Raw genomic sequence first — 26,259 nt, 5'->3', positions numbered from 1 at the left:
ATCGCCGTCCGCCTAATCAATGCTAAGTGATCTCACCATTGACTTCCACTGCCACCATAATTGCCATTGAGAGGCTGGACATTAACTCGCTCTCCTTTGACTGCACTCCTGTGTGACGGGCTGTTTGTGGAGAACATAGGGGAACGTGACAGAGGAGGGAGAGCGGCATAAAGTCACGCTGATTGAACAAAACCGTGTCGTGAAAGCTGGCTTTGGGCCAGCAGAAGCGGATTCTTTCCTGGGTGTCTTCCTCTCGTCTCTGGCCACATCTGTCTCGTGTTTCTGCGAGAGCTCCCAGGGGCCCGCTCCACTCAAACTATTTTAATTTGACTAAACACCTGATTTATTTTATCTCTCCGATGAGGAAACCCGTTTGTCTTAATAGGGCCTGTCAACCTCCAGAAGCCATTCAGGGCAATTTACTGGCTGGCTCATATGAGCCTCACTTCGTCTCACTCTTCTTTCGCTGCCTGCTGCAATGGAAGAGAGCTGCAAGTCTCCATTTATACTTCTTGTGAAAAAAAAAAAAAGCACCTAAAAGCAGCTATTCACTGGGCCCGCAAGCAGCTTGAATTGACTTCTTATTCACTCGACTAGTCTTGTTGTGAATGGCTTACCTGTAAAATTGATACAATCGCCACCAATTTTATGAACCTTTGCCAATGGCTGTACTTTCACAGGTCACCAGCGACATCCATCAGTCACTGTCACAATAGATAACAGCTGTTTGTTGAAGGGACTAGCCAACTACAAAAGTGAAAGCCACAAAGGAAGGGATAAAGAAAAGAATCGTTACGGAGCCTAATAGACGACTGTAAGCAGGAAACCATTTCCAAATTACACATCAATAATGAACAGTCTAGTTCAGGACTGTCTGCAATGATTATAAAAAAAAAAAAAAAAAAAAAAAAAGCTCAAAGTGCCAAAAATAATCACAAGTGTACAGTATATCTACTTTTGTGGCTGTGCTAATGTGGTGTTAACAACCCACAAAAGGATCCACTGGGCGCTTTCCACTCAATGTCCTGTCCAGACTCTTAAGAGAACGCGAACAGAGGGCCCATTGTTGAGATGGGTGAGCTGAATTGTGGGAAGCCCACACGACCCGCTACAGTTCTATTTACCCCTTTTGCTCTTTTTTTCCTCGCACACATGAGTGCTGCACCTTTAAAATAACATTTAGAATAACCTAACTACGAAAACATGAGCATTTTACCTGAACGGCTTAGAAGTAAATCAAGCGCGTATGTTTTTGTTCACCGGGCAATATAAAACTCTCCTCTTTCGTCCTGCTCTAAATTATGGATCAGCTTTAAAATGCAGATAAAAGTTTTATCGGGCGGTGGAGAAGAGGAAGATTGTGGTCTGCGTCTGACCAGCCCCGCCGACAAAAGAGGCCGTTTCCTGCATATTGTATGGCTTTTAACGGTGCCGGGTCTGTCTCCTCGCATTGTGCCAAAGATTGCAGACAGACAGCCCAGAGATCGGTGCTGCGTAAAGCCATGTCGACCTAACATGCTGCGACAACTTCCTCCTTGATGAGCGAGGCTCAGCAGGACAATGCGGAGGGAATTTCCCCGGGTAGAGCAGTCAAGGTGTGCTCGAACTTCTTCTGTCTTCAGTCCTGGAAACCTGCTTCGGACATTCGAAAGTGACACACACAGGAGAGGAAGTCTGTGTGTTTAGTCCCAGTCCCCTCAACATTCACCTCTTGACATTCCTGCTTCTTTTAAACGTCACAATGTAGGGCAGAAGACACGAACGGGTGACTAAATAAATGATAAGAGGAAAACAAGCAGAGCCACGGTTGCTCGGGGAGGAATGGGGGTATTTGAGCCTTGGGGTCTTTGGATAAAAGGCACTTTGTAGGGGTGCGATTTGTTCTGTCCAATACTCACATCTCCCTCTCTCTTTGGCTCCCTCTTCTCTGCTCTAATCAAGCAGTCTCTAATTTGGGTTCCAAGTCCAGTACAGGGGAAAAGAAGGAGGCTTGTTACTTTGAAGCGTCCCGAGTGAATAACACAGATAAAAGATCCAGGCACAAAACTAGACGAAGAAAAGCGAGGGAGGCCGAGGGTGAAAAGGGGGGAAATCACAAGGCGCCCTATTCTCTTCCTCTCCCTCGGTTAGGACAGCTGAGCCATTATGACCAGATCTGAACGGTTTCTTTTTGGTTTTGCAAGAAGACTGCAAGGTCTTTGTCTCTCAATCAGCCAGCTTTGCGGATGTGTCCATATGCTCCAACACTATGCTCAGGCAATTGAAATGTGTCTCAATACTCCCGACTGGAGACAGCGTCAACAGCACTCAGACCGATTCATAGCTGGAGGTTTTGCCTGCTGAAGGTTCATCGCACCGCTTCCCTTTAACAGCGTCGTCAGATGTTCAAACCATTTTAAAGGTGCGTGCGTGCGTGCCTGTCGTGAGCAAATGCACACGTGTGTGTGAAGTCACCGCTCATCTGACTCTTTGTCCTTTCTTTCTCAGGAAAAACAAAAAACAAACAGCTGATTTAGAAATTGCAAAAAGGACTTTGAATAGAATGATTGTCAGCCCAAAGAACCTTCCTCTTAAGAATAATAAAGCAATGTCTCCATAGTACTCTGTCTGTCGTACGACACAAATATTGATGGTATAAAATCTTGCAGCGCCGCCATTCTTGGAGCAAGAACTCGCAACTAGCCCTCGAAAAGCAACCCGTCGGCTGATTTGATCCCAGAATTTCGTAGTGAAAGATAAGCGCTGTTGTGTTGATATGGACAAATTCAGCAGCATCTTTCTTTTTTTTTTTTTTTTTTTTACATGAAGAAATCTCTTGTTTATGATATGAATATAGTGAGATACAGTTTGAGGAAGTCTGAGCCTCTCAGTTTCCAACACTCCGAAGAGCGTGTACACTTGAGAGATATCATCTCCGTACGTCAAGAGCGTATGACCGCATATACATCGTAATGCGGGGGTTATTTTATCGAACGAAAACGATTTAAGGGGCCCCGGCAGATGCTCTCAAATCTTTCCATCGGAACTTGAAGTGTTGATTAATAACCGTCCACTTCATTTTGCGCTGCTCAGCTGTACACTGACGGAGACTAATATTTTGATGATAGAGAAAGCCACACGCTTCAGTTTAATTATGTTAATATGAAAGCTCCAGCACTTCACTGTCTGTCCGTGGCACTCCACGAGGTAGGATACTTCTTCCGAGTCAAGATGGATACTCCACCTAAACATACCACCGCACGTGAATGCCAATGGCCCTGAAATCCACACGCAAGAGAAACCAAAACGTGTCTGCTGTTGTTGCCGTGTTGATTATTGAGGGTGATCGCGCAATGTGAAGAAGACTGAACAAAGAACATGACATGACAAAGATTATTCCTATCCATTTACTTCGGATGTTGACCCTTCCGTTCACCCCCCTATCCATCCACCCATTTTCTGTGCCGATTATTCTCGCTGCATTTTGACCCTTGCGCCCTTAAATATAAAAGACCTATTACTTTCAAGGTCTGCTGTCAACAAAACGCGAAAAACACTTATGAGGCACTCAACAAGGTAACAACTTATTGTCTGCAAAACCTGCGAGGGGAATGACAATTTGAATGTTTCCACCTTCTTTTCTTCAGGCATTCATTCATGGGCTGTAATCATTGGGACTGGATGTCCAATACTTCTTACGTTGGACTGTGCGTCGGGGACTTTTTCCATTCACTTTCAGATCATTGTTCTTGAAGAGTGGCCACAGCGTCAGTGTTGTGTGGGAATTGAAACCAAGAGGAAAAATTGTGTTGATGATAATAATAATAATAATACATTCAAGTAAGATCATGTCCATCAGTCAAGGGTCAAGGATGTGATCGCCGCGACGAATTTGGCTATACTCGAAAATCTTTCTTTAGTGTGCGATACCAACAATCGGGTACAACGGTGCCTTGAGATACAGGTTCAATTCATTCCGGGCTCACAGCTAAAAAACGTTCGTGTCTCAAATTGTTGTTTTTTTCCCCATTGAAATGAATGCAAAAGCCATTCATCCATTCCAGCCTTCCCCAAAAACACAACAGAAATGCCTGTAATGTGGAATGACATGAAAATTAGAATTAAAAAGAATTAAACACTTCTTGTCACACGGCATTAATTGAATGGCTATTATTCTGCTTTTTCCTGTGTGCCCACATCGGCCACCTGGGAGTAGTATAAGACAGAAAGACGGATATTCTGTTCATTGAGGTGTCTCAACTTCTTTCAGCTCATCAATATGGTACTAATTAGTCCTTCGCAGAGGTTTAAAAAAATAGATGACTGTTAGGACTGGTTGATTGTCTGTCTGTGTTGCTGCACCATTTGTGTTGAAGTCGTGGCTTAGCAAGTCAAATAAAAAAACTTATTTCAAAAATCGTCCAGATGACAGCGAGTAAGTCGAGTCCCTCATATCTCGAGGCGCCGCTGTATTTGTGTCATTACTTGATGTGAAGCGCCGCATAGCATCTTTTGCCGTCATTGTATAACTTTTTATCCACACAACCCGTTTTTTTTGTACATTTCTGAAACTCCAAAGAGTGCCAAAGAAGCTCACACTGTTTTGCAAAGGGGGAAAACGGGGCAGACAAAATGCTAAAATCGTTACAAACGCCCCCAAGAAAGATTTTGTAAATCTCAAAACACACGCCGGCAAACATAAACACGTACTTTCTTACTTACATTGCCAAGATTTTAAATTCCACAATTCATTAGAGGAGAAAAACACAGACTTCAACACTCCGCTACATTCATCTGGTGACCGCGGCCCGAGGAATAATGATTTACTGTGGCTCGTATTTCACCTGAGCGCACAGGGCAAACACTTGACTGAGGTGTTTTGCACAAAATGCTAACGGAGGCATTTTGGACGCGGGCGAGTGGACAGATACTGTTTTGTGCCGTCTGTTTGTTTGTGCAAATGTAATACGCGAGGTGTTGATTTATTGTAGTCGTTTTGAAGGCTCCCTTTGCTGCGGGCCCACGTACCCGCCCTGGGTTACACTAAGAGCTTTTCATCACATCTCCTTTACTGATTTGCAGGGGGAAAAAAATAAGAATATATTGTGTTGTGCGATGTTCGAATTGAGAGTATTTTAGTTCTGTTAAGTCAGGTGTCTGCGTGTGAACAGTGAGGTTGGGCTCGCCCTGGCCTGCCCTGCGTTCTCCTCCTAAAGCGCTTGCACTTATCTGCTCGCCGCAGGGCCGTCTGTGCGCGCCCGACCACTGTCACGTCGACACCATTCCCAAATTGATTGTGACAGTTCGAGAGCCCCGATTTTTGCGCTTGAGATTTCGAGCCGCACATTTGAACGCCAGTGTACAATGTTAAGCTTTTCTTTTTTTTCTTCCCCCCCTCCCTCTTTTGCAAAATTCCGAGAGAATGAATAGAGCTTGTGTTCCAATTTAGTAACTAGATATTTTCCTTCACTTTGAGTACATTCATGAGCATTTTGCTTTTTCTCTTGCTGCCTCGCAGCCACCCCCCTGGAAACTGGCACTCAGCGGGGAAACGTAAACAGCCCTGTTGAGTAGCAGCCTCAAAGCCGCTGCACACAGCGCATAGCAATGCATGCCGCACAGAGCAACCTTATCTGCCATAACACTGTGTATTACTGTATTTGTGTACAAGTGTGTGGCATGTTGCGTTTTGTGCATGCGTGTGTCCACGACTGACCCCTGCCTCGGGTCAAGTCCGATTTCAACCCTTTCCGCAATTCTGCCTTCATAAAAAAATGACTCCTAACTTTAACTTTGGCTTCATTCATTATTATAAGAATGATGTTTTTAATCGTGTAGTAGTTTGTGCTGTTGAACAAGAGATGAAGAGTTCAAAAGCAGACTTTAATTGGATTTCATGTGAATTTAGTCAAATGTGATTTGGATTTCTGGGTTCCCAGGTTAAAGATGTCTTTTTTATTGAATGTATCCAAAGGGTTAGGGTTAGAAATTAAAGAGCAATTAAGAGGCTAATTAGGGAAAAAAATACTTATTAAATACATCTTTCATAAAGGTCTGAACTCCAAGAAAAAGAGAATTTCCTCACAGACAAGTCCAAAAATGTTCACATAACTATAAAATTACACCGAAATGGTGTGTTATTTTGCTTTATGAATAAAAGAAATTGACTACAGTCTGCCAAACTAACCCTTAACCTCAGTCAGTTATTTTTATTTTATTTTTTTGCCGCTATTGTCAAGATCCCGTCGACCCGCTCGATTGATTGATGGTGACCTTCCTCGTAGACTCTGCGGACCTGATCACTAACACTAATCGGATCGATGGGTTTTGTGACATCATCGCTCTCGAACAGTTTGACGTAATTAAACATAAGCAATCACGTTGGAAGTTATCATATTTTATGCTCGCTTACAAGCGAAATCCAAATGATATTAGCAGCCAGCAAATGAGAAAAATTGGTGCGGAAACCTTTGCGGACGTACGTGATGACGTAAAAAAGTGTGACACGTGAGCTGTTTGGTTTTGCATTGTTTGGAAATATAATATGGAACAATGCCATAAGTGGCAGTCTGCCCGTAGGCGCGGCCCCATTTTGTCTCAATGGCGCTTGTTGCCTTTTGCATTTGAACGCATCAGGTGTTTCTACCGGGTGCTCTTAAAAACTATTTTCCACCATGGAGGCCTTCACCGGCCATTAAAATGAACCCGGATCGTCTGTTTAAAAGTCTTAATGTCTTAATAAACATCATCGCTCTATTTTCTTCAGAAAACCTTTCGTAAGAAGAATTGTGTAATTATATACCTGAATATTTTGACTGAAGACATTTTGCGATTCAAGTTGTTCTCAGAAGGTCTGTTTACAAAACCTCGCGGCGATGCACTGAATGGAGTGGGAGCACAAAAATTATTTCAAGCAACCCTAAAATATGTAGGCGTATACGAATTACAGTGTGTTGCATTTAAGACGACTTCTTGTGAGAACAGGTTGTTAACGCGAATGCCACCCACTATGATCCGATTGGCCTCAGCAAAGTGCATCACATTGTCTTCGCGTTCTGCGTTTGGCTTCAAGATGTATGCTGATGAGCCACAGTAAACATGTCCACCGAAAATCTGTCTCTTCTGTTCTTCCTTTCTTATCTTGTACTTTCTGCGGCTTGGAGCCCTTCCAGTCGACCTTCCTTTTGACTCTGCGGTTTTGTTCAGGAGATTTCATCTCCCTCTTCATCGTGCTTGCAGACTGACAGCTAAGCTCAGGTATGAAAACAAATAGTAGCTGAGGAATTGACTGCCGAGAAGAAATCCCACACTAATGCGCCTCACTCTGCTTAGTGACTGCTGCATTTGATACCGAGACCGAACTCCACGCGAGAGGAGGCAGTTGGAGATTTCGACTCCTTAACCCTTAAAAGCCCACTCTGCGTACCTGGCTCAAGCGTGCTGACTGTTAACACGTTGTGTGCTTTTGATTAGCTCGTTAAATGTCCTGTCAGGTTAGCTCTGCCGTGTTTGTCATTGTTTGTCTGAGGAACGGTATTCTGAGACATGTTCCAACACAAACCGAGGGAGAGGACGTCTTTTCGCAGGTGAAAAAAAATGGGCCAAGGGTCAAACTGTGTCGCACCTATTGTTAACTGAAATGATTTTCTCTCAGCAGTGAAACACGTTAGCGAGCGAGCAAGGAAAAAAGGTTTCCAGCAGTGTGCTCATCATTGGAGGAGTAAATGGTGAGCGATTAACGCAGATGATACAAGGCCACGCAGCCAGTATGTCAGCGTTTATTACCCATTCGCTTTTATTCATGTCGAACCTATGCGCATGTTTGCCTTTTGTTCTGACTTTTTACCAAACAATGAATTGGCGCATCTGAGTCATCGTGACACTTCAGATTTTAATCAGAAGGTGTTTTCTACTTGGCACCTTTGTTTGTGTTTTAATTAGGCGGACCTTGTGAGTCTCCAACCCTGGGCTTGTTTTTAATTGCCGTATTTACATCAGGCCGACTTCAAACGCAGAGAGGGAGAGAGAGCGAGACATTTGTAAGCGGGGGCACAAAGCAGCTCTTTGAAATGCCTACAGTCACATGAAATGGCACGCTAATTAAAAATCTAAGCCTGCCACTGTGATAGCAGAAACATTTCTATTAGGAGCGGACGTGCACGGACTGTTTCTATAACTCATCAACAGACATGCAGTAATGTTTGTTTTCAGGCCGTTTCCAGACCTTTGAGTCATCTTCTCAACGCCATTCATCAAACAGCAGAAATGCCCTGCCTCTAAATTAACCCACAAAGTTTGAAAAGGCAAAATCACACCACCTATTTTACACATGGCACTTTCTTGTAACATGGGCGGCGGGTCAGAAAAATTCCAGGACCGGTGTCTAAAGCTATATTTCGAATCCTCATTCCGAGTTTTCCCCTTCAGTGTGGACCAGACGATCAACGAGCACATCGACAAAGTGATCCTGCGGCATGTGCAGGAGTCGTGAAGAGAAAGAAGAAAAACAACAACAAAAAAAGTCTTGGCACTTCAACTTGTGACTGCTTCACCATGACAACGTGATGCCCAGCGCATTCAGCAGTTCCGGCCCGAGAAACACAACCTCCCGATTCCGGAACAATCCTTCCAGGAGTACGTGAAGCCGTGGCTGAGAAGTCTGGGCAAGTGCGTTAGACTCGAGGGGGATTACGTCCGTGGGGAAAACATGTAGTTTGAATGTTTGGACTTTGGATAGATATATCTTTTTGTGACACCAGTCCTGGAACCTTTCTGACGCAGGACAGTCTGTAAGAGCAGGCACAATCAATCTAGTACCTACTTGGTTTAGTTGACTTTTGAAAGAATTCCCTTTTCTCAGCGCTTGATTCAGCTAGGTTTGAGACAAATCTGTATTTCATTTGGAAAAAGATGGAATAAAACTGCCGTGAGGATGATTTTGTTTTTGTTTTGCTGAGAGGAATCACGAAGGAGGAGATGAAGAGCCGATGACAGCCCGGTGTTATCAGCCAGCTGGTATTGTGCTTTCCTGTGCTGTATAAACACTCCAGAGTACTCAGTAACAGTCGGTGCTAAGAACTAAGAAGCAGCCCTGCCCATCTGCGGCCCACCTTCACCCTATCATAAACAACCTTTTTCGGGGGGGGAGTACTGATTTGTGCTTTGCTGTACTGTGCGCAGCATGGGGCGTTCACTGTCAAAGTGGAGACATTCCACTCCGACGCAGACTCGGCGAGGAGACGATTGTGCTCCTCTCTCCTTTTTTTTAGTGGCATCTCTCCTGCTCTGTTTCTATCAAGCACACGGCAGGTTCAACTGTTACCAGGGCGGCAATAAAGCTCCGCACGCGCTGCAGCCGAGGAGCTCGGGAAGGGGACGCCGGCACCGTGCTGTTCGGAGACTAAGGATGGGTGGAAATTGTCCGGAATTAAAGAGGCAGCACTTTGGAGAGAGTTGTACATTCCAACTAAAGATAAATTGGGAGGGTGGGGGATATCAATGAAGAGTGCAGCCAAAGGCCTTTGTCTTCTTTGAAAGTAGAAAGCTTGTTTCTGAGATTCTGCAGAAACCGATAGGAATGATGGACCCGTGGTGGTATTTGTGCTGCGTCCTTGATGCGACCGCCGTACTGTGCGTTTACCTTTTACATCAGCTAGAAGATCGCTCGTGTTGAGCCGCTCCATCTTCTCTTTCCAGTCTTTAGAAAGTAGTTTCTCCATGCAGGATGAATCTGTAAGAGAGAGAAAAAAAAAAAATAAGATGTTGTACACTTCCAATGATGGAAGAGACATGACATTTCTTGCAGGGCACGTGAGAGGAAAGCTGAGGAAGAAGCGAGGGAGCAGGCAGACATTATTGAAAGGCAAGGACCGAGACGAGGCAGGTCTGTTCGTGCACATGGCTGCCAATGATGAAAACGATTAACATTTGTCCGGCAGACACTGAATCGGAGGAGGAATGGCTGATAAAGAACACACCGGGCCGGCTGGCCCGGACTTCGGCCGTCCCGGCACCGCTCGGCGGTCGACTCGTTCCCATCAAACACCGGCGGCGCACGCAATTCTCCACCTTCAGCCTCAATGTCCCAAGACTGTTTCCAGACTTGGACTGCATCAACACAACGAATTCAAATGATTCTTATGCAATTTCAGTGTGCTCCGTTTTAGGAGTCCGGTTGGAAGCCAAACCGAAGACGTCACTCTGAGGCAAAAGCATGCGACGCGCTCGAAATCAATGGAAAGTAGAAGCACATCCTCCAAATGCTTGCTCAAACTAAGAAACCTCTCCAAACACCGGTTGTAACATTTTGGCAGAATTTGACATAAACCTGACAAACATTTTGTGAGGTTTGCTTTTAAAGGGTCACCGACAGTCTCGCCTGACTTGAGTGCAGACAGTTTGCGTTCAGTTCCAGCTCAGTGAGATTGTGTCTCAAAATGTGTCCTGCCATTCTTTGCTTGGAAATTGGGAGATTTTCATGGGCCGGCGCTGTTTTCTTCCTAATGAATCTTTCTCCATTCATTAAAATGCCGTAGAGAAATGTGGTAAGGACAGGCTTTTTGGTGTGAAAGTATGACTTGTCCCACCACTTTTGTCTCCTCCTTGGTATCAATCACATATTGGAAAGCAGCGTTGACCGCACTGCGCCAAATCATTGTTTCTTTTTACCGTTTTTTTCCCTCTTCATTTTCCATCTCTCGGCTGTGCTCCTCCTACCAAGCAAACACTATTTGTGACCATCACGCTAACTTCAGAGGGACGGGGGAGTAACAGGGGCCCAGTGGTTGTTGTTGCCTTGTTTAAGGAGGACTTTCTCCGAGATCAAGCAGAGTGGCCATTTTTGTTTGATTGTCCACTTCCTCCGATGCGATGGGGTCGACAGGACATCTTCAGCTCAGGGTCATTCTAACATTATTTCCGCTTTATTGACTGTCCAATTCCCAGCTCACAGCGCGTCCCCTTGACCCGACGAGGGAGCGAGCGAAAGGCTACGTGTGTTTGTGCGTATTTTAACTTCCTGTGTGGCACAAAGATCGCAGCTTTTAAAAGGGGAGCTCAGCTTCTCCGAGTTCGCGAGGACTAACAAAAGCCCCCTTTGAATCATTGTCCTCCGAGAAAACATCAGTTCGCGACGTTGTACCCCGAAGCGTGGGGATAAAAGGGTTTATTTTAAAGGGGGGTTAAACAAACACGGTCAACGTATGTCAGGAGGCACGCATATGCTCATGGCAGATGCCGCTCCGGCACTTGATCATTAAGGAATGCGCCAACTGGTGGAGATAATGCGGTGCCAGCTTCCATTCTACTCCAGCCCTTCCCCTTCCTGCCCACCTCCCTCCCAGGAGAACAGTCACTCCCTCACTTCTCGAGACCCGAGCTGCCAAGCGTTCCGACAGGAGAGGCCACAGCTGGAATGCACCGCTGTCCTCCCAGCCTTCCACCTGGAGGAGCTGAATAATGGGCCTGGATTAGTCAATAGAATAACTCTCCAACACCTTTCAGTGTTTCGACGCCGTCAACAAAGCAGCCAGCCAAATGAATGCAAACGTTTTTTGGGTTTGTTTTTTTTAAACCAGGTGTGCATGAAGAAAACAGACGGGCATTTTTAAAACAAGAATTTCAATTAAGGAAAAGAATGCTATTTGACGTTCTGAAATGCCTGTATGTTTTCTCTGCGGCGATTATGAATGGTTGGTATTGACAAGATAATTACCACCTTGGCACTGAATCCTATTATATTCACTGTAAATGATTTTAAATGACTAATAGTCCAAATACTCTTTGATTGCCAAGCGACAAACAAAATGTTACTGCAGAGTTTTGGAATAGAAAAGGTTTGCTTCTTGTTCTCTCCCAATACAAGGACATCGGCATTGAGGAGAATTAATTCCGACAAGAGTCTTGTGTGTTTATTTGTATTTTCTTATGGGGGCTCCTAACTCTCTCACACCCCCACCCCTCCCGTTGCTTTACGTCCCCCCTCTCCCCGATAAAACTCTCTGTAGCTCGGGAGCAGGCCATTCAGCTGGGATGAGAATGGAATGAAAACAATAGCCCTTATCAGGCGCTTATTTACATTTTCCCAGCATCGCTGCGCTAGACAGCTTGGCTCGTCACCAAGCCCGCATCACCCCGCTGGACCCGGACCAACTTCCTCCAGCCCCTGCGATTCCAGCGCTCCCTGCGGACCCACGCCTGGCACGGACCTCCTCCGCTCTGCAGCGAGCGCAGATAGCAACATACAAGACAAAACTACAGGAGTGTGTGTCCAAGACGTGCTCCCATTGAGAGGGGAATGCTTTTTGGACTGCTAAGCCTGTCTGGGTCGCATTGTCCCCTCTGGGGCTGGTGCTGTGTTGCTGGAAAAATGCCCTTAACCTTTTTTTTTTTTCCCTTTCCCTGAGACTTTTTCAGTTTCCAAGTGGCACTCTGAAAGTGAAGAGTCATCCGCCAAACTCAGTGTTTATCTTCCATCACAAACTATCATCTTCCCGTAGACACATTATGTGATCTCAGTGATGTGGGTGAAAACTTAACACCGAAAAGAAGATAGAAACTACAGTTCCCCCTTTCCTGTATTAATAACAAAGTAACACGTGTACCCGTAGATAGACAAAAGAATATTTCCGAATTGTATGCGCGTCAATAAGGAAAGTCCCGGGCAGGGAGCACTGTCAGAAATGGTTTTATCGCTCTAAAGCTGCCTCTCTTCAGCGAATTGGTCTTTTCCCAGTAAAGTTCCGGAGTTGTTTTTGTTTCGTTTTCAATTTGATTGCTTGCTCGCACTGTTTTGCTCAATTATTTGGATCAGACTCACTCAGTCATCATGAAAATATAGCAGAATAATCAAACTCTGAGGTCTTATTAGAAGTGGCCAAAGATTTGCACACGTACCAGCAAAATGACGAGTCCCTTAATATGTGTTTTCTTCATTTTATACCTTTTTTTTCCCTCGTTGGATAGCCACAATAAGTTATTCAATAAAACAATGTGAAAACGATCGATAAAACCATCATTTTGTGTTCATTATCTTAAGGAATATTTTGCACGTGTCCCTGAAATCACTGTCCACCCTATCATTATGGGGTAACTGCCCCTTTAAGGAACCCGCTGACGTCACCACCAGCATAGTAGTTAGTGGCAGAATAGATATTTCGATTTATATTTATGTGTAGCTGGACGGTGTCAAGCTGAAACGTTCATTCTGTTATATTGAAATATCAATTGAAATAAGAACCATTCAGAAATTTGAAATATATTTGTTAAACATCAGAATCAGAATCAGAATCAGAATCCTCTTTATTTGCCAAGTATGTCGAAAAAACACACGAGGAATTTGTCTCCGGTCGTCATAAAGACATTGACAAAAAAACAGTCACTGAGTAATAAAGGGTTGCCAGTTATCTGGTAATGCTGGTACATTTCCTTTTTCTTTTTTTCATTACAGTCAGGTTGCTAACTGAATTATGTTGCTAAGCGAAGGTCCACCATGTCCTCAATAAATGCGAACATTCGCCAAAAATGTCCACCCTGTCGGCAAGCTCGCATATTTGGCCCTTTGCGTGTGCATTTTCTGCTGAAAGTTGACCGATATGCATTTCTAACATCTACTTAATACAATGAATATGAAGTTTTATGGCAATTCTCAGATTTCTTTCGAAAGGCCAGTCTATATGAAAGCAAAGAAAAACATATCAATGTTTCAGAACAATCTGTAAAAGGGTAGACTCGCTCCGTTTTGTTGACGCAACACAACGCCATGTTTTGTCAGCCTGACAAAATGCTTTGTTAGAACACGTCGCCAACGGGTGTTTGATTACAGAGTGTTGTCAGCGATGAAAGTGTTTCGTCTGTCTGCCGCCACATTCCGAGCCCCTCCGTGTGCGCCGTTCTCCTGGGAGAAAGACGATACTCGCGTTTGAGTCTTTGCTGAGCTAAAAAGCCACTGGCAGCGAGGAGAGGACTATCTCGGAAGAAATTAGCCACAAGTCAAGGATAACGGTCCGTGGGGGATGTTCCGAAGGATTTGCAGCCTCGTGTTCCATGCTAAGCGGGGTCTCTTCCCATCGACTACGGAGGGTGGCCAGCTTCAGCTAAACGAAAGAAAAGCCGAAGTACGTATGCATTCTGCCGTGCCAAATTTGGGGGGGGGGAGGGAGATGGAAATTCCCACAAATAGCCACGGCACCTAATTTGTTACCACAGACTGACCGCAAGCAGAAGAAGTTAAAAGTCTGAAATCGGTGGCTCTCTTTGTGAAGGAGAGAAACGGCAGAGAATTGTATTTCAAAAAATGAAAAAACATTCTCAGCTTTCTTTCTTCTCTGGGCTCTCCCGCTCAGCATATGCTGACTTTTGCGAGCTCACAAAAAGGTGTGGATTTAAAGTCTGTTGGACTAACATTTTGTCATCTCTTGTCAGTGTCCAAAAACTTCCAAAAGTGTCTTCTTGCTTTTCAGCAGCAAACAATAAAAGTCTGATTAGCTTTTGAACTTGAACAAATGTACTTTGTATTGCATTGTAATGCTCCCAATTTCACACCCAATAATTGATCAAGTGACAGTGACTACATGCAGTGAATATAAAAAGTCTACACACTCCGGGTTAAATGCCAGGTTTCTGTGATGGACATAAAAAAATGAGACCAAGATAAATCATCTCTTTTTTTCACCATTCATGTAACTTCGAGAGGTAACGTAAAAATAATAATAACAACTGAATGTGGTTGCACAAGTGTGCACACCCTCTTATAACTAACTACGTGGCTGTGTTCAGAGTTAACCAATCCAATTCAGACTCCTGTTATATTCGGGTCAGCACACAGCTGCCACCATTTAAAGGGCCTCCGATGAACCTTTTCCAATTTCAGCAGGTCTAGTAGGCTTTTCCTGGCATTTTCTTTCTAGCAGAAGCCTGAAGGTTGACTGCTATTTTCTTCCGTTCATAGTTGCTTCTCCCTCGTCTAAGGCCCCAGCTCCAGCTGAAGAAAAACAGTGCCAAAGCATGATGCTTCCACCACATTGCTTCACTGTAGGTGTGTTCAACCTCGGCCCATAACACGACATAACATTTGGTGTTTGGGAGCCTGAGAAAAGGTGGAGGGAATTATGCACAGTTTCAAATGGCAGTCAGTTTCAAGCACAAGAACATCAGGCTTCTATTACATCGCAAATGAAACCAATGTCAAGAATAGCCGACCAGAACATCTGAACTGAAGTCAATGGTGGCAGGTGTGTGCTGACTCCCATTTTTTTTTCCCATCACAAAAATGCTCTTGATTTTTAGTTGAGTTATGTAGGTCACATTAATGTGAAATAAGTTTTGAAATGATACAGTATATGTGTGTATCACTTTTTTATTATTTCACAAAAACCCGGCATTTGAACAGGGGTGTGTAGACGTTTTATACCCACTGTCGGTTGCAATAGCATTTCTTCCAACAGGGAGACACGATTGTTGATGACCTATTTCTGTTCCTCGGCTCCCCACGAGCACCGATCAATTAAGTTTGCTGCTGAATATCAGAATGCATATTTCTTCATATATCTTTTCAAACATAAAACACTACGAAAAGCTTATTCAGTCAGGATGTGAAGAGAGCGAAGGATTTAGGAGAAAGAGCTGGATGAATGGCACACATTATGTCTTGCACATGTTCACAGTAAATCAGCTGTTCAAATACGAGAAAGGATTAATGGGGGTCTTCAGGAGGAAGTAGTGTATTAAGGAGTATCTATCTATCAATACCATTTTATGAATCCTCTTTAAAATATACAGTCCATGTATTTTATTGACATTTTCAGTGAATGGGTAATTCTGTGACTTCTATAATGTGTCCATGTAAAATAAGATGGCCGTTGGTGTCTTTGAAAGCTCTTCTCTTCCGTGTGTGTGTGTGTGTGTGTGTGTGTGTGTGCATTCCGCACTACAGACAGATTGAATCCAGGCTCTCATTTCTGTGAATGGCAGTCAGACAATGATAGGCTGACATTTACAGTAATTTGCCATCCACTCTCCACTGGATGGGAAACAAATCAAAAGTCGAGATTGATTAGAAAAGAAAAAAAAAAGAGAGAGAAAGAAAATAACTGAGATGTTCTGAGGAGTCCTGTGAATATCTTAATCACAGACACGCTAAAAACAAGACCTCCGCCATCACAGCAAATAAAACATAATAATCACGAGTAGCAGCCAGGAAAGTGAAATGCACAGAGAAAACATGTTTTTGTCATTCAGCCGGTAGTCCCCGAGACAACAGCTGTTAGTGCCGCAAATACTCCTGAACTCTCCATAATCATGGCGTTATTGAAGCGAAGACAAAAAGGGCACTAATTGCAAGGGAGCAATCGGAACGCAATAGGTTACACACGCGGGTGATGCCGCACAATGCGGATGCTAAAGAGGGGAAAGGGGAGAGAGAGAAAAAAAAAAAACATTCTGAGCACAACAGTGCGTTGTCGCTCATTTTCAGGCAATTACCTTTCCTCGTTTTCAGCAGTTGTAATAACATCGACCGTTTCAAGAAGACTTTTTGCTGCAGTTAAATCATTTTAGCTTCCAAAGATGTAATTACTTGTTCTGGCATGCACAAGTAAAAAAGTCCACCTCCTTGAGACACGGCAGACTATTGTGGAACACCTGCACCTTAACTGAGCCCTAATCATTATTCCACTTGGTGAACATCACCGTGCGAATCTCCCGTTGGCTCACGCAAACGCTTGCTAAGAATAGGCGGCCTCACCTAACGGGATGCGGCTCATCTCAGGTTCTTATATGCTTCGATGCTTACCGCTTTCTTCCCGGCTTTACGTGATCTGTGGCGCTGTGGGGGGTTTTTTCCCCCCATTTTATTTTCTAAATTGTAAATTATAGCTCTTTCCTCGGTGATGTATTTGCTTCAGTGTTCATGTTCGCACACTGAAAGCGTATAGCGACATGGGAGAGCTCAAGGCAAAAGCCAGTCACGGGGCCCTCCACATCAGTGTGCTGCAAAGATTTGAAATATGAATGTTTCTCCACTAGATAAATTCTTTAAAACCCTCGAGCATGTCATCTGACAAGTAAATCATCTCAAGGCTTCTACTGATAAGATGCATTAATGGACATTGAATATAATGTTTCATTTCAACTGTTTTATTCTTCATGATGAAAAGCATCACCCCTATCAGTCTCCACTTCATCTCGACACCGACAGCAGCGCTGCTACTATTGGCAGGAGCGCGTGGCTCTTGCCGTTGTCGGTTATGCACATTTGGTGTCACCGTGAAAAAGGTTGAAACCTTCGCTAGTTTGAATAAAAACAGTTTTCCGCTCACCTTCTCCTCTCCTCCGTGCCACTGAGAGAACTCGGCTTCATTTTCCTCACAACGCGCCAGCAAGTTTGTTTTGCTAATTGCTACCCTCTTCCTGAAGTCTGCTCTGCGCACGCACAGTAAGAAGATGGAATAGCCCATTGCATGAGAAGGGCGGGGAGATTAAGCACTCTGATGTGTTTAAGGCGTGTGAATTAAGACTAAAACAATAATAATTGCTTTCAATCAAAGAACATTTGATGAATCCGTTTTTATGAGACGTTTGAGGGCCCCTGAAAACGACCTGTGTTTGCACACCCCGGCGATCAAAACTATGGTACACAGTCGAGTACAGACCACTGTCAAGGCCGGATGAATACATTTCCATCAATTCCTCTTAAATCCCTAAAAGCGTTTTTTTTTGGTCCCCCCCGTTTTTTCCCCGGTACATACAACGTCCAATGTTACCTCCCCTTTTTCCCCGTGCCTTCCAGTGAGCAAGGTGTTAATCCCGTAGCGGTGACCTGGGCATTTGGAGAAGGCCGTACACACAGACGCGGTGTGTCTATCAAGCATATATGAATGAAGCATCCCCGGGAGGCTTCACCTCCTGAGCCCGGCAGCATGTGACTTCTCCCAATCCATTTTACTGCGGCACTCGCTGGCAATCAGGCTTGAATTATTAAAGTGAGCAGTGAGCAATGATCAATTCAGTGCGGCCCGCCCGCTCGTGCCTCAGCAGAAATGACATTGAGAACACTTGAGTGTGCTTCCAGACAATGCGCATAAATGTGACTTATGTCGGACCCAATATGTCAATAATCGTAACTGTACAGGCTGAGGCCGTGGCCAGAAATGCTGTTTGACGGAGAGAGACGGATGGGCCCGTGCTCAGCAGCGCCGAGCATTGTCACATTGACTCATTGTTTTCTTAAAGTCCCTGTGAAGTGTCATAAATGAATTCTAAATTTGACACCACGGAGAAGAGGGTTGTTAACAACTGGACCAAATTTCAAGGCTTCAAAATCATGAAAAAAGTCAAACTCTCCAACACTGCGGTGTCTCCCCTGAATGCTCCGAAAGTATGCCCTGCTCATCTGTCAACTGTCAATCAAACACCGCTTATAAGACGTGTAAAAATGGATTATACTTCGTGAAGCATCTTTCTTATGCCTGCACATACCTCCATGTTTGAGCCCCGAAAATAGATCCCGGAATATATCCCACCGGGTCATCGTGTGGCTCTTCCGCGCTGTGACAACGAGGCGCTCTAATGTGGCCACGCCAGCGCGAAGCCCCTGTCCGCACACTGGCTGTGAAAGAAAAAAAATCTCACTTTCTCGCCGCGATGTACGCACACGGACGACTGACAACGTGGCGCTCTCATGCGGCGAGCTAACTGCATATCGCAGTTTCGCTGGATCGTTGACATGAACGTCCACCCCGCTGACATGGACGGAGGCGCTTATGTTTTTATATAGTGGTGGAGCGGGGACTAACGCCTGAGCTGAATTACATCACACTGCGGCGTTTTAGCAAAGTCCCCCAAAATCAGGAAGACTGAAATGGTGAAAAACAGTTCAACGCTACATCTCCACTTTGCAGGTATTTTCCGCTTCAACCATGTACTGCATCCACAAACAAATCTTCAAATTCAAACTACAGAGTCTTTAGGTAATGTAGAAAGTGAGAAACGAGTCATAACCAGGCAAGACGTGAGCACTGACTCTAAGGTACACCGGCAGTAAACCTTCTTGACACACGTAAACAAATCCTCTCCAAAAAAATCTCGAAGGGAAGTTTTCAACTCAAGGAAGACGAAAGTTGCAAGAGGGCAAGAAAAAAAGATGCAATCAAAACTTTGCGAAGAGGCTGCGAGGAGCCAAGATAAACCAGTACTCAGAGCCCCCAAAACTGCAATCTCCCCTTAAGCCGAGAGTGGCAGCTGGCAGAACAGCTGGTGAATAGGATTAATGTCAGAAGAATGAAATAAAACTCAACATATGTCCGAGCCTGAGGTGTTGGGACTGTGCCCCCGATGGATGCCATGTGTGCAGCTGGAAGGAGCTGCCGTGCCGCGCCGTGCCGTGCCGTGCCGTGCCGCTCCGCTCTCCGCGCCACAAGGTCACTTTTAAGAACTGGGCCCATTAAATGCTGCCGGAGCCAAATCAACTTGTCTTTTCCGTGTGCGGCAAACGCGAGCGGTCAACACACTCGTCGAGGACGCAAAATAAAAGAATTGTTTTCCATCACGTGACCAATAATACAAGTGCATCAAATAAAGCATAATCAAAGCAAATATGGATTCATTGGATTTTTCAAACCTGATGAAGTGCGATCGTGTTCAGCATGACATACTGTGCCGATCATCGTCCCTATCTGGACTTGATTTGAATGTATAATTTCTATTTGATGTCAGTAATCATTTGGGTCCACGCACTGTGATAAATTCATATCATTTGGTACAAAAATTTAATTACCGGGTGACTCGCATCGGGGAGTTCTTTTTTTGGGGGGGAGGGTGTGGGTGTGCTGGGGTGCCCTGCAATTTAACTGTCAAATGTACGCTCGCCAACTAATCAATGTTGGAAAAACATTCCCATTTATTCATCTATGTTAATAGATGTGCGAGGGAAAACGTGACGCGCTGTGATTACGGCCGTTCAGTGTGATTTAGTAAATTAATGGCTGCCTGACTCTACAAGGACAAAAAGAGACTAATAGGATCCACGTGAATGCATTAGAATTTGCAGTCAAGCCAAGTGTCTGGTATAGACACCAAAACTTTATTTCATCATAAACACTGGACGACGCTTGCGAGACTGAACCCTAACATCAGGTATTAAAGAAACTAACCAATCCCATTACAACGTGGAGCCAGTGACGGCCACTTGTAGTGCTTTGTATCAAAGCTGTACATACTTGAAAAACGTCCGTGCGCGTGGGCGCATTCTCGCATTTCACTGTACATGATAATTTCACTTTAGAAAACTAACTAAAGTCAAGGTGAGAGCGTACTTAATTTCTGCCAGGGTTCATTTTCACTTTTAAAAGGTGCTTTAAGGTTAATTATTACATTTCGAGCTTAGTTTGTTTACAGAGATGCCAGAGTTCAGCATACACAGATTCTGTTTACTGTAGCGCAAGACCAAAGGTCAATTTATATATGTATATATATAATTAATGTTGAAAAAGAGGCACATGCACCAAAATCTGTGTATTATCATACCACAAGCAACATTTTGAACACATTGTGCGAGCATGAAATCCTTCTGTAAAGCTGCATGCAGTATATTCTATTTACTTTCCTGCCATTTAAATGAGATCTTATCAAAGTAGCATCTCAATGTGCTGTTGTTGAAGTGGCTTCATCCATAACGGAAGCTGTATTTTCCTCTTCAATTGGCCCGTTTCCTCTCTGCAGGAGACCGAGCCTCGCCGACCGACGAAGACGGACAGACCGCTTTGTGTCTCGGGGCGGGCCGAGCTCGCAATTCCTTCGCAATGGCCGCAGAGAAGCATGGCGCTCCAAATTGAATGCAATTTTTTCTATTTTCACCAAAAGGGCCATTCAAGTTCAGGAAATAAACTATCAATAAATGAGCAAATTAACTGTAAAAGACGTTGTTTTGTTAACTCGAGTGCCCTGCAATATGTATACAATTTATGAGATTCATTCCAACTACTTTAAACACTGGAAACATTGGTGTCTTTCCCCACTTCCTAAAATTGGACTTTGCCGTGAAATATAATTTTTTAGATCCCTTACGAAATGTTATATATCTATATATTTATTGATTTATTTTTACAGATTTTTGTTACTCCTTATCCCAGCTAAACCCAAAATGTACTTTCTTTAAAAAAAAGATATTTTGTTTAAATTCCCACGTAAGTCGTTCCCTGTCACCCTAACGCATAAGTCGCACGGTCCACAGGAACCTGCGTCATTCGGATCTTCCGCAGGCCACGGGAAGAACAAAAGCAAGTTCACGCATTTATTTTTCTGTATATTCGATAGTATTTGAATTATGAGTGAAATCTCGGCTCAGTCCTGTTTCCTACATTATTTGTTTAATTTCATTGTATTTGTTTTTAACATACCATTTGTTGCATACGTACCAACATGCCACGTGGCTGTATTTAATGTATGTGCTTATTCTATCCTTAAAAACTCACTCTCGTTACTTTCAGTCTTGTTATTCAAATAAGGAGTTTTAGTATATAAAAAAAAAAAATAATAATAATTTTTAAAGATTGTGATGGACCAATACTCATTTAGAGTAGTTTAAAAAAATGGGGGTTATCAGATTTAGGGATGAAAAAAAGGAGATAAATGTAAGTTTATTTTGAGAGCGTTACAACAAGCAAAAGGCTACAAAAACAATTTCTTTCAGATAAAAAAAAAAAAAAAAGAAACTAATTCCCCATACTTTTCATTGGACAATTAAGGGTGAATACTTTTTCATTTTCCAATATTATGACGTGTGAATCTTTTGTCCTAGTAAAATCACCTCCACTTTTTAAAGTCTACTACTCATCATTGCAACTTGATGATATGCAATTGATAATGTGACATTAAAGCCTATTAAGCAGTGGACCGTAGCAGACAAAAATGATAGTGTACGTCCGAAGGGAGATGACATTTGTCAGATAATTATAGTCATTGCCACTCAGGCTTTGCGGTGCAATAAAACACATTTCTTTTCATTTGGTCTGACACGCTCATCCCATTTCTTGGCACATGCAATGTTAGCGAACAAGGAGAGGGAGAAAGAAAAAGTGGGAGGAAACACTTGTTTCATCCCCACAGATTAAAGAGTCTCTTTGTTCGCCGCGTTTGACACGCATGATTGCGCAGAGGAGGAAAACAATGCAAATATGTTAATAGGCCGCAAGTACACTCGTTGTCATGTTTGCTGGTGTCAAGGCGGATCTGCGCGCCGCATGACTGACGTACCTGCGACTTACAGAACAAGCCCGCGATGTGCTCTGAAATCATTAGCGAGTCACAGGGGCCGTGTGTGCCCAGGGTCTGGGTTACATGTCAACTATTTTGATCCCCCGGTCAGATGACACCGGCTCTTTTGTGGCGCTGTGCGTATGCGCACAATGTCGGAGAGCCGAATGCCACGGCTAGGGCGGCGACACTGAGCTGGCACAACTTACTGTCGACACATAACCACTGTTCTCCCTCATTTTCCTCCTCTTCCCTCAGAACCATTTCAAGTTTGATTGTTTCCCATCCCGGTCGTGCGCCATTTCATTGGCTCGAGCCGGCTATTATTTATTCAATGGAGAGGGAGGCTTCGCAGCCTACTGACAAATATAGCAGCATTAATGGCCTCTGCCTTCTTATGTGTCAGCATTTCACCATCACTGCACCTCTCCAAATGCTGCCGTGTCAAATGAAACAGTCAAACCGATACTGCTGCGCGATTTTTCTTCGCCAAACAAAACACAAGGCCCCGCTCGCGAGCAGCGATATAATTAACCAGACTTGATATGCAGTTGACGAGCTATAGCTAGGACCCGTACGTGCGTGCGTGAGGACAAACGAGCCTCTGTGTAACTCTGGCTGTGATTTGTCTCGAAGAAACACCCGTTTCCTCCGATCAAGGGGTTCCTATGCAGCCAGAACGGCCAGGATCACAATGGGAGTTTTGTGCCGCGCGGGCGCAAGGGGGGATACGCAGAACAGCTGAAAGCCAGGAAGATGGCCCCTGGAATGCTCCCCAGCAGTTGCTACTGTTGACTAATCGGAATATGAGAACTGGGGAAGGTGATCTTGAATGCAAAGAATGGCACATTGAAGAAGCAGCTGCTTGTTTTGTCATGTGGATGATGAAGACAGCGGCAGAAAGGGGAAACCAAATCTACTGTATATCTGAAACCTGCGGGGACTGCGTCTGCGTGTGTTGTGTGAGGGATCTGCTGCGGAACAGATAGTAAATACATAATTCAGGAGGGGACCGGGCACTCTGTTTAGCCCGTACACACTCCGCTTAGCCCCGGGCTCTGATCTCTGCCTGGCACAGGCGCAACTTTGTCACCAGAGAGCGAGGCTGGGAGGCAGACAAAAAAAAAATAAAAAAATAAAAAAAATCAGACAAAGGTTGCATTAAGTGATGTTGACATAAAGACACGGACCAAAAAATAGCTACACTGGTGAGATAGAAGTGACCCGACGAAAAGCCGTCGTTCATTCTTTTGCTCTGACTTGCAAGCAAAAACTTGAGATACGAGCGCTGTGGTAACGATGCTGAACTCAATACAACTCCCTTCACAATTAGGAGCGGTTGGGCAAATAGCAAACGCTTCATCAAAAAAGAGGCTTCACGCTGTTCATTGCCACTCCCAATTACACTTTGTGTATTCACAACAACCAAACAACGTTGCCTTAAGAACGGCCCACCAGCTTAATGGTAACATATGATGGAAAATGCCATCGCCGATGCTAATGCTAATGGTTAGCATCGATAGTCGTGGTTTTAGAAGCAATCGACATTGGAACACACAGCCTGGCGCAACATATGTACACAGATAATATAACAATACATACAGGCATGTATTCGTTATCGTTATATAAAGTCACTAATATTACAGTCGGTTACAGTAGTAGTCGAAGAAGAAGTCTATTCTTCATTTGTGTCTGCATGACTTTATTATATTGCCTCCCGGTGGCCAAGGCGGGCACACCAGAGGGGCAGCACAATGAAATGAATTGCAGCATAAAATCATGATGCACAAACTGTTTAATTCTTGATTTATTCGGATTAATTGCGTTATTACGCTATGTTTTTATGAAATCAAATATTATAGAGTGCTATTTTTCCTTCATAAAAATGTTTTTTTCTGCTGGAACGGACGAGTGGCATTTCCATTCATTTCAATGGGGAGAGATGATTTGAGATGCGAATGTGGTCATAGAAGAAATTCAACTTGTACCCCAAGGCACCACTGTAGAAGAGCAAAACTTTGGAAGAAAGATGACAAGATGGGATGAGGGGAAACTGAGGGGCCGGGTACTGGGATTTTTATATATATTTCTTTTCAGTTCAAATGTCAGACTGGCAGACCGCCTGCGCCGTACAGCCGAAAAATCTATTTAACGTCTGCTTCACAGGGTGACAAGAGGGTTGATTGGCAGAGAGCGGAGAGCAGCTTTTGATCATATGTCCTAACAAGCGATTCCAGCTCATGTCTCTTCAGCCTGAACAGATCTGCATTACCTATTCAAACAAAAGTGACAGACCAGAGCGCCGCTCGGCCGGGCAGGCGCACCGTGCCGCAGGCCGAGACGGAACACACGCGCGCCGGAGGGCCGCCCCCGCCGCAGCCGACAGAAACCTGTAGCAAGTATTTTATCAAACAGATTACTTGCATCAAAATCCGCGGCCGAAAGATCCCGATGAAAAAAAATGAGCAGCGTATTATTAAAGGGGATGGGAAAATGCTTGACTGGTATTTGGCCAGTGCGCGCACAAGTCCTGCCAGGAAGGTCCCGGCCGAAGCAGCGGGATGCTGCGCCCGGAGGAAACACAAACGGCTACGTGGCTGAAGAAGGCCCCGAAATCTGCAACCAAGGCAACTGGAGTCTCCAACCCTCATTGCATATGCATGCAGTCAGAGGCTCCTGCTCAGATCATTATAACAAAGATTCCTATTAATTAGGTGGGATAAAGCAGAAGCAGATGACACGGCAGCTGGGATGAGATGAGAGGGGAGAAGGGATGGAACCAGGAGAGGAGGGGAGAAAGTGCATCAGTCTGTCTGGGGGAAGGGAAGCGACATTTTGTCATATCGAGCATCGGCTGCATTTGGTGGAATAGCCCGTATAGTTTTCATATAAGCCTTCTTTTCTATTGACATTCCAAATGAATTAAATTAGCTGCTGTTACGTTGCACCTGCAGTCAATTTCCTCGGAGGCTGCGTGCGGACTCAGCAGGGGTCGCGGCGCCGATGGAGAAAGTGTTACAACAGAGTCGAGGGTTGATCAGCGCTCATCAGCGCCCAAACGCTTCTCTTCCGAAGCTTTCCCGCAGCCCCGAATCTCATTACACGCCTGTCGTAATAGAGCGTAATGACCACACAATGATGCTCGCTCAGCCTAGCGCGCAGTCATTATACAGTGATAATATACAACCGCACCAGGGGGATTACAGGTACAAATAGCAGAGTGCGGGATAAAGGCAGAGAGGTAAGACACACGATATACTGCACTTCATGGAGGTAACCAGCAGGGTCGGACAGCTGCGGCGTTACTACGTTAACCACTTTCTCAGTAGCGTGCTTGGAACGTTGCCGTTTTCAACAAGCGGAGCGACTTTCGTGATCTCTTCCTTTTGAGGCCACGTACTGTACCTCCTGTTGTCAACTCGAGAAAGTGTAGCAAAAGATGACCACAACGCAGCACAGGCAGCAAAACTCATAAGCCTCCAGAGGACTCGCTCGCGACATCTTTTTGGCAGCAATAGAATACAATTATGCGTGTGCGTGTGTGAAGGAAACTTAAACAGAAACAGAAAGATGTAGGAAAAAGGACCATACAGATGACGCTAAAAAGTATCAATTCAGGTTATATTATTAATAGAATTATGAGAAATATTATTTGCCCGGGTTACTTTGCCTCGTCTATAGAAACAATGTGATATTCGATGGCAAAAAAAAAACAACCAACAAGACATGTGCAACTGTAATATATTATTTGTCTTGTATGCACTGTTCAGTTATGTTAATAGAACACTGAGCTGCCACTGCACACGTTGATATTGCAGTGCTAGTAAGAAGGGATTAGCCACAGATTTGAGAATTAAGCGTGCGTTTGCACCACAGTAGTAAATTTACAAAATTAGCTCATTTTATTTTAGCTTAGCTACATTTCTAGCTTCAGTGCGGTGAAGCCTCAATTAACTTGTAACTTAGCTCATTCCGTTTTCCGAGTTTCTCGCGCGACACTGGTACCAATTAATGTCTGGTTTAGTGTTTTAT

General features: G+C 44.3%; 1 protein-coding gene across 4 annotated transcripts in view; it reads right to left on the bottom strand.

Annotated features, from left to right (window-relative positions):
* The window catches only part of sox6 (SRY-box transcription factor 6), a 151,818-nt gene that overhangs the window by 69,614 nt on the left and 55,945 nt on the right, over window positions 1-26,259 (bottom strand). For all 4 annotated transcript variants that reach the window (XM_061670893.1, XM_061670895.1, XM_061670894.1 and 1 more), the window contains one exon: window positions 9,620-9,709. In XM_061670893.1, the coding sequence (XP_061526877.1) occupies window positions 9,620-9,709 (90 nt within the window). The remainder of the gene's footprint in view (window positions 1-9,619; window positions 9,710-26,259) is intronic.

The sequence above is a fragment of the Phycodurus eques genome, chromosome 2 (assembly GCF_024500275.1).
Source record: "Phycodurus eques isolate BA_2022a chromosome 2, UOR_Pequ_1.1, whole genome shotgun sequence".
Taxonomy (NCBI): Eukaryota; Metazoa; Chordata; class Actinopteri; order Syngnathiformes; family Syngnathidae; genus Phycodurus; species Phycodurus eques.
This window is presented reverse-complemented; position numbering and strand designations above follow the sequence as displayed.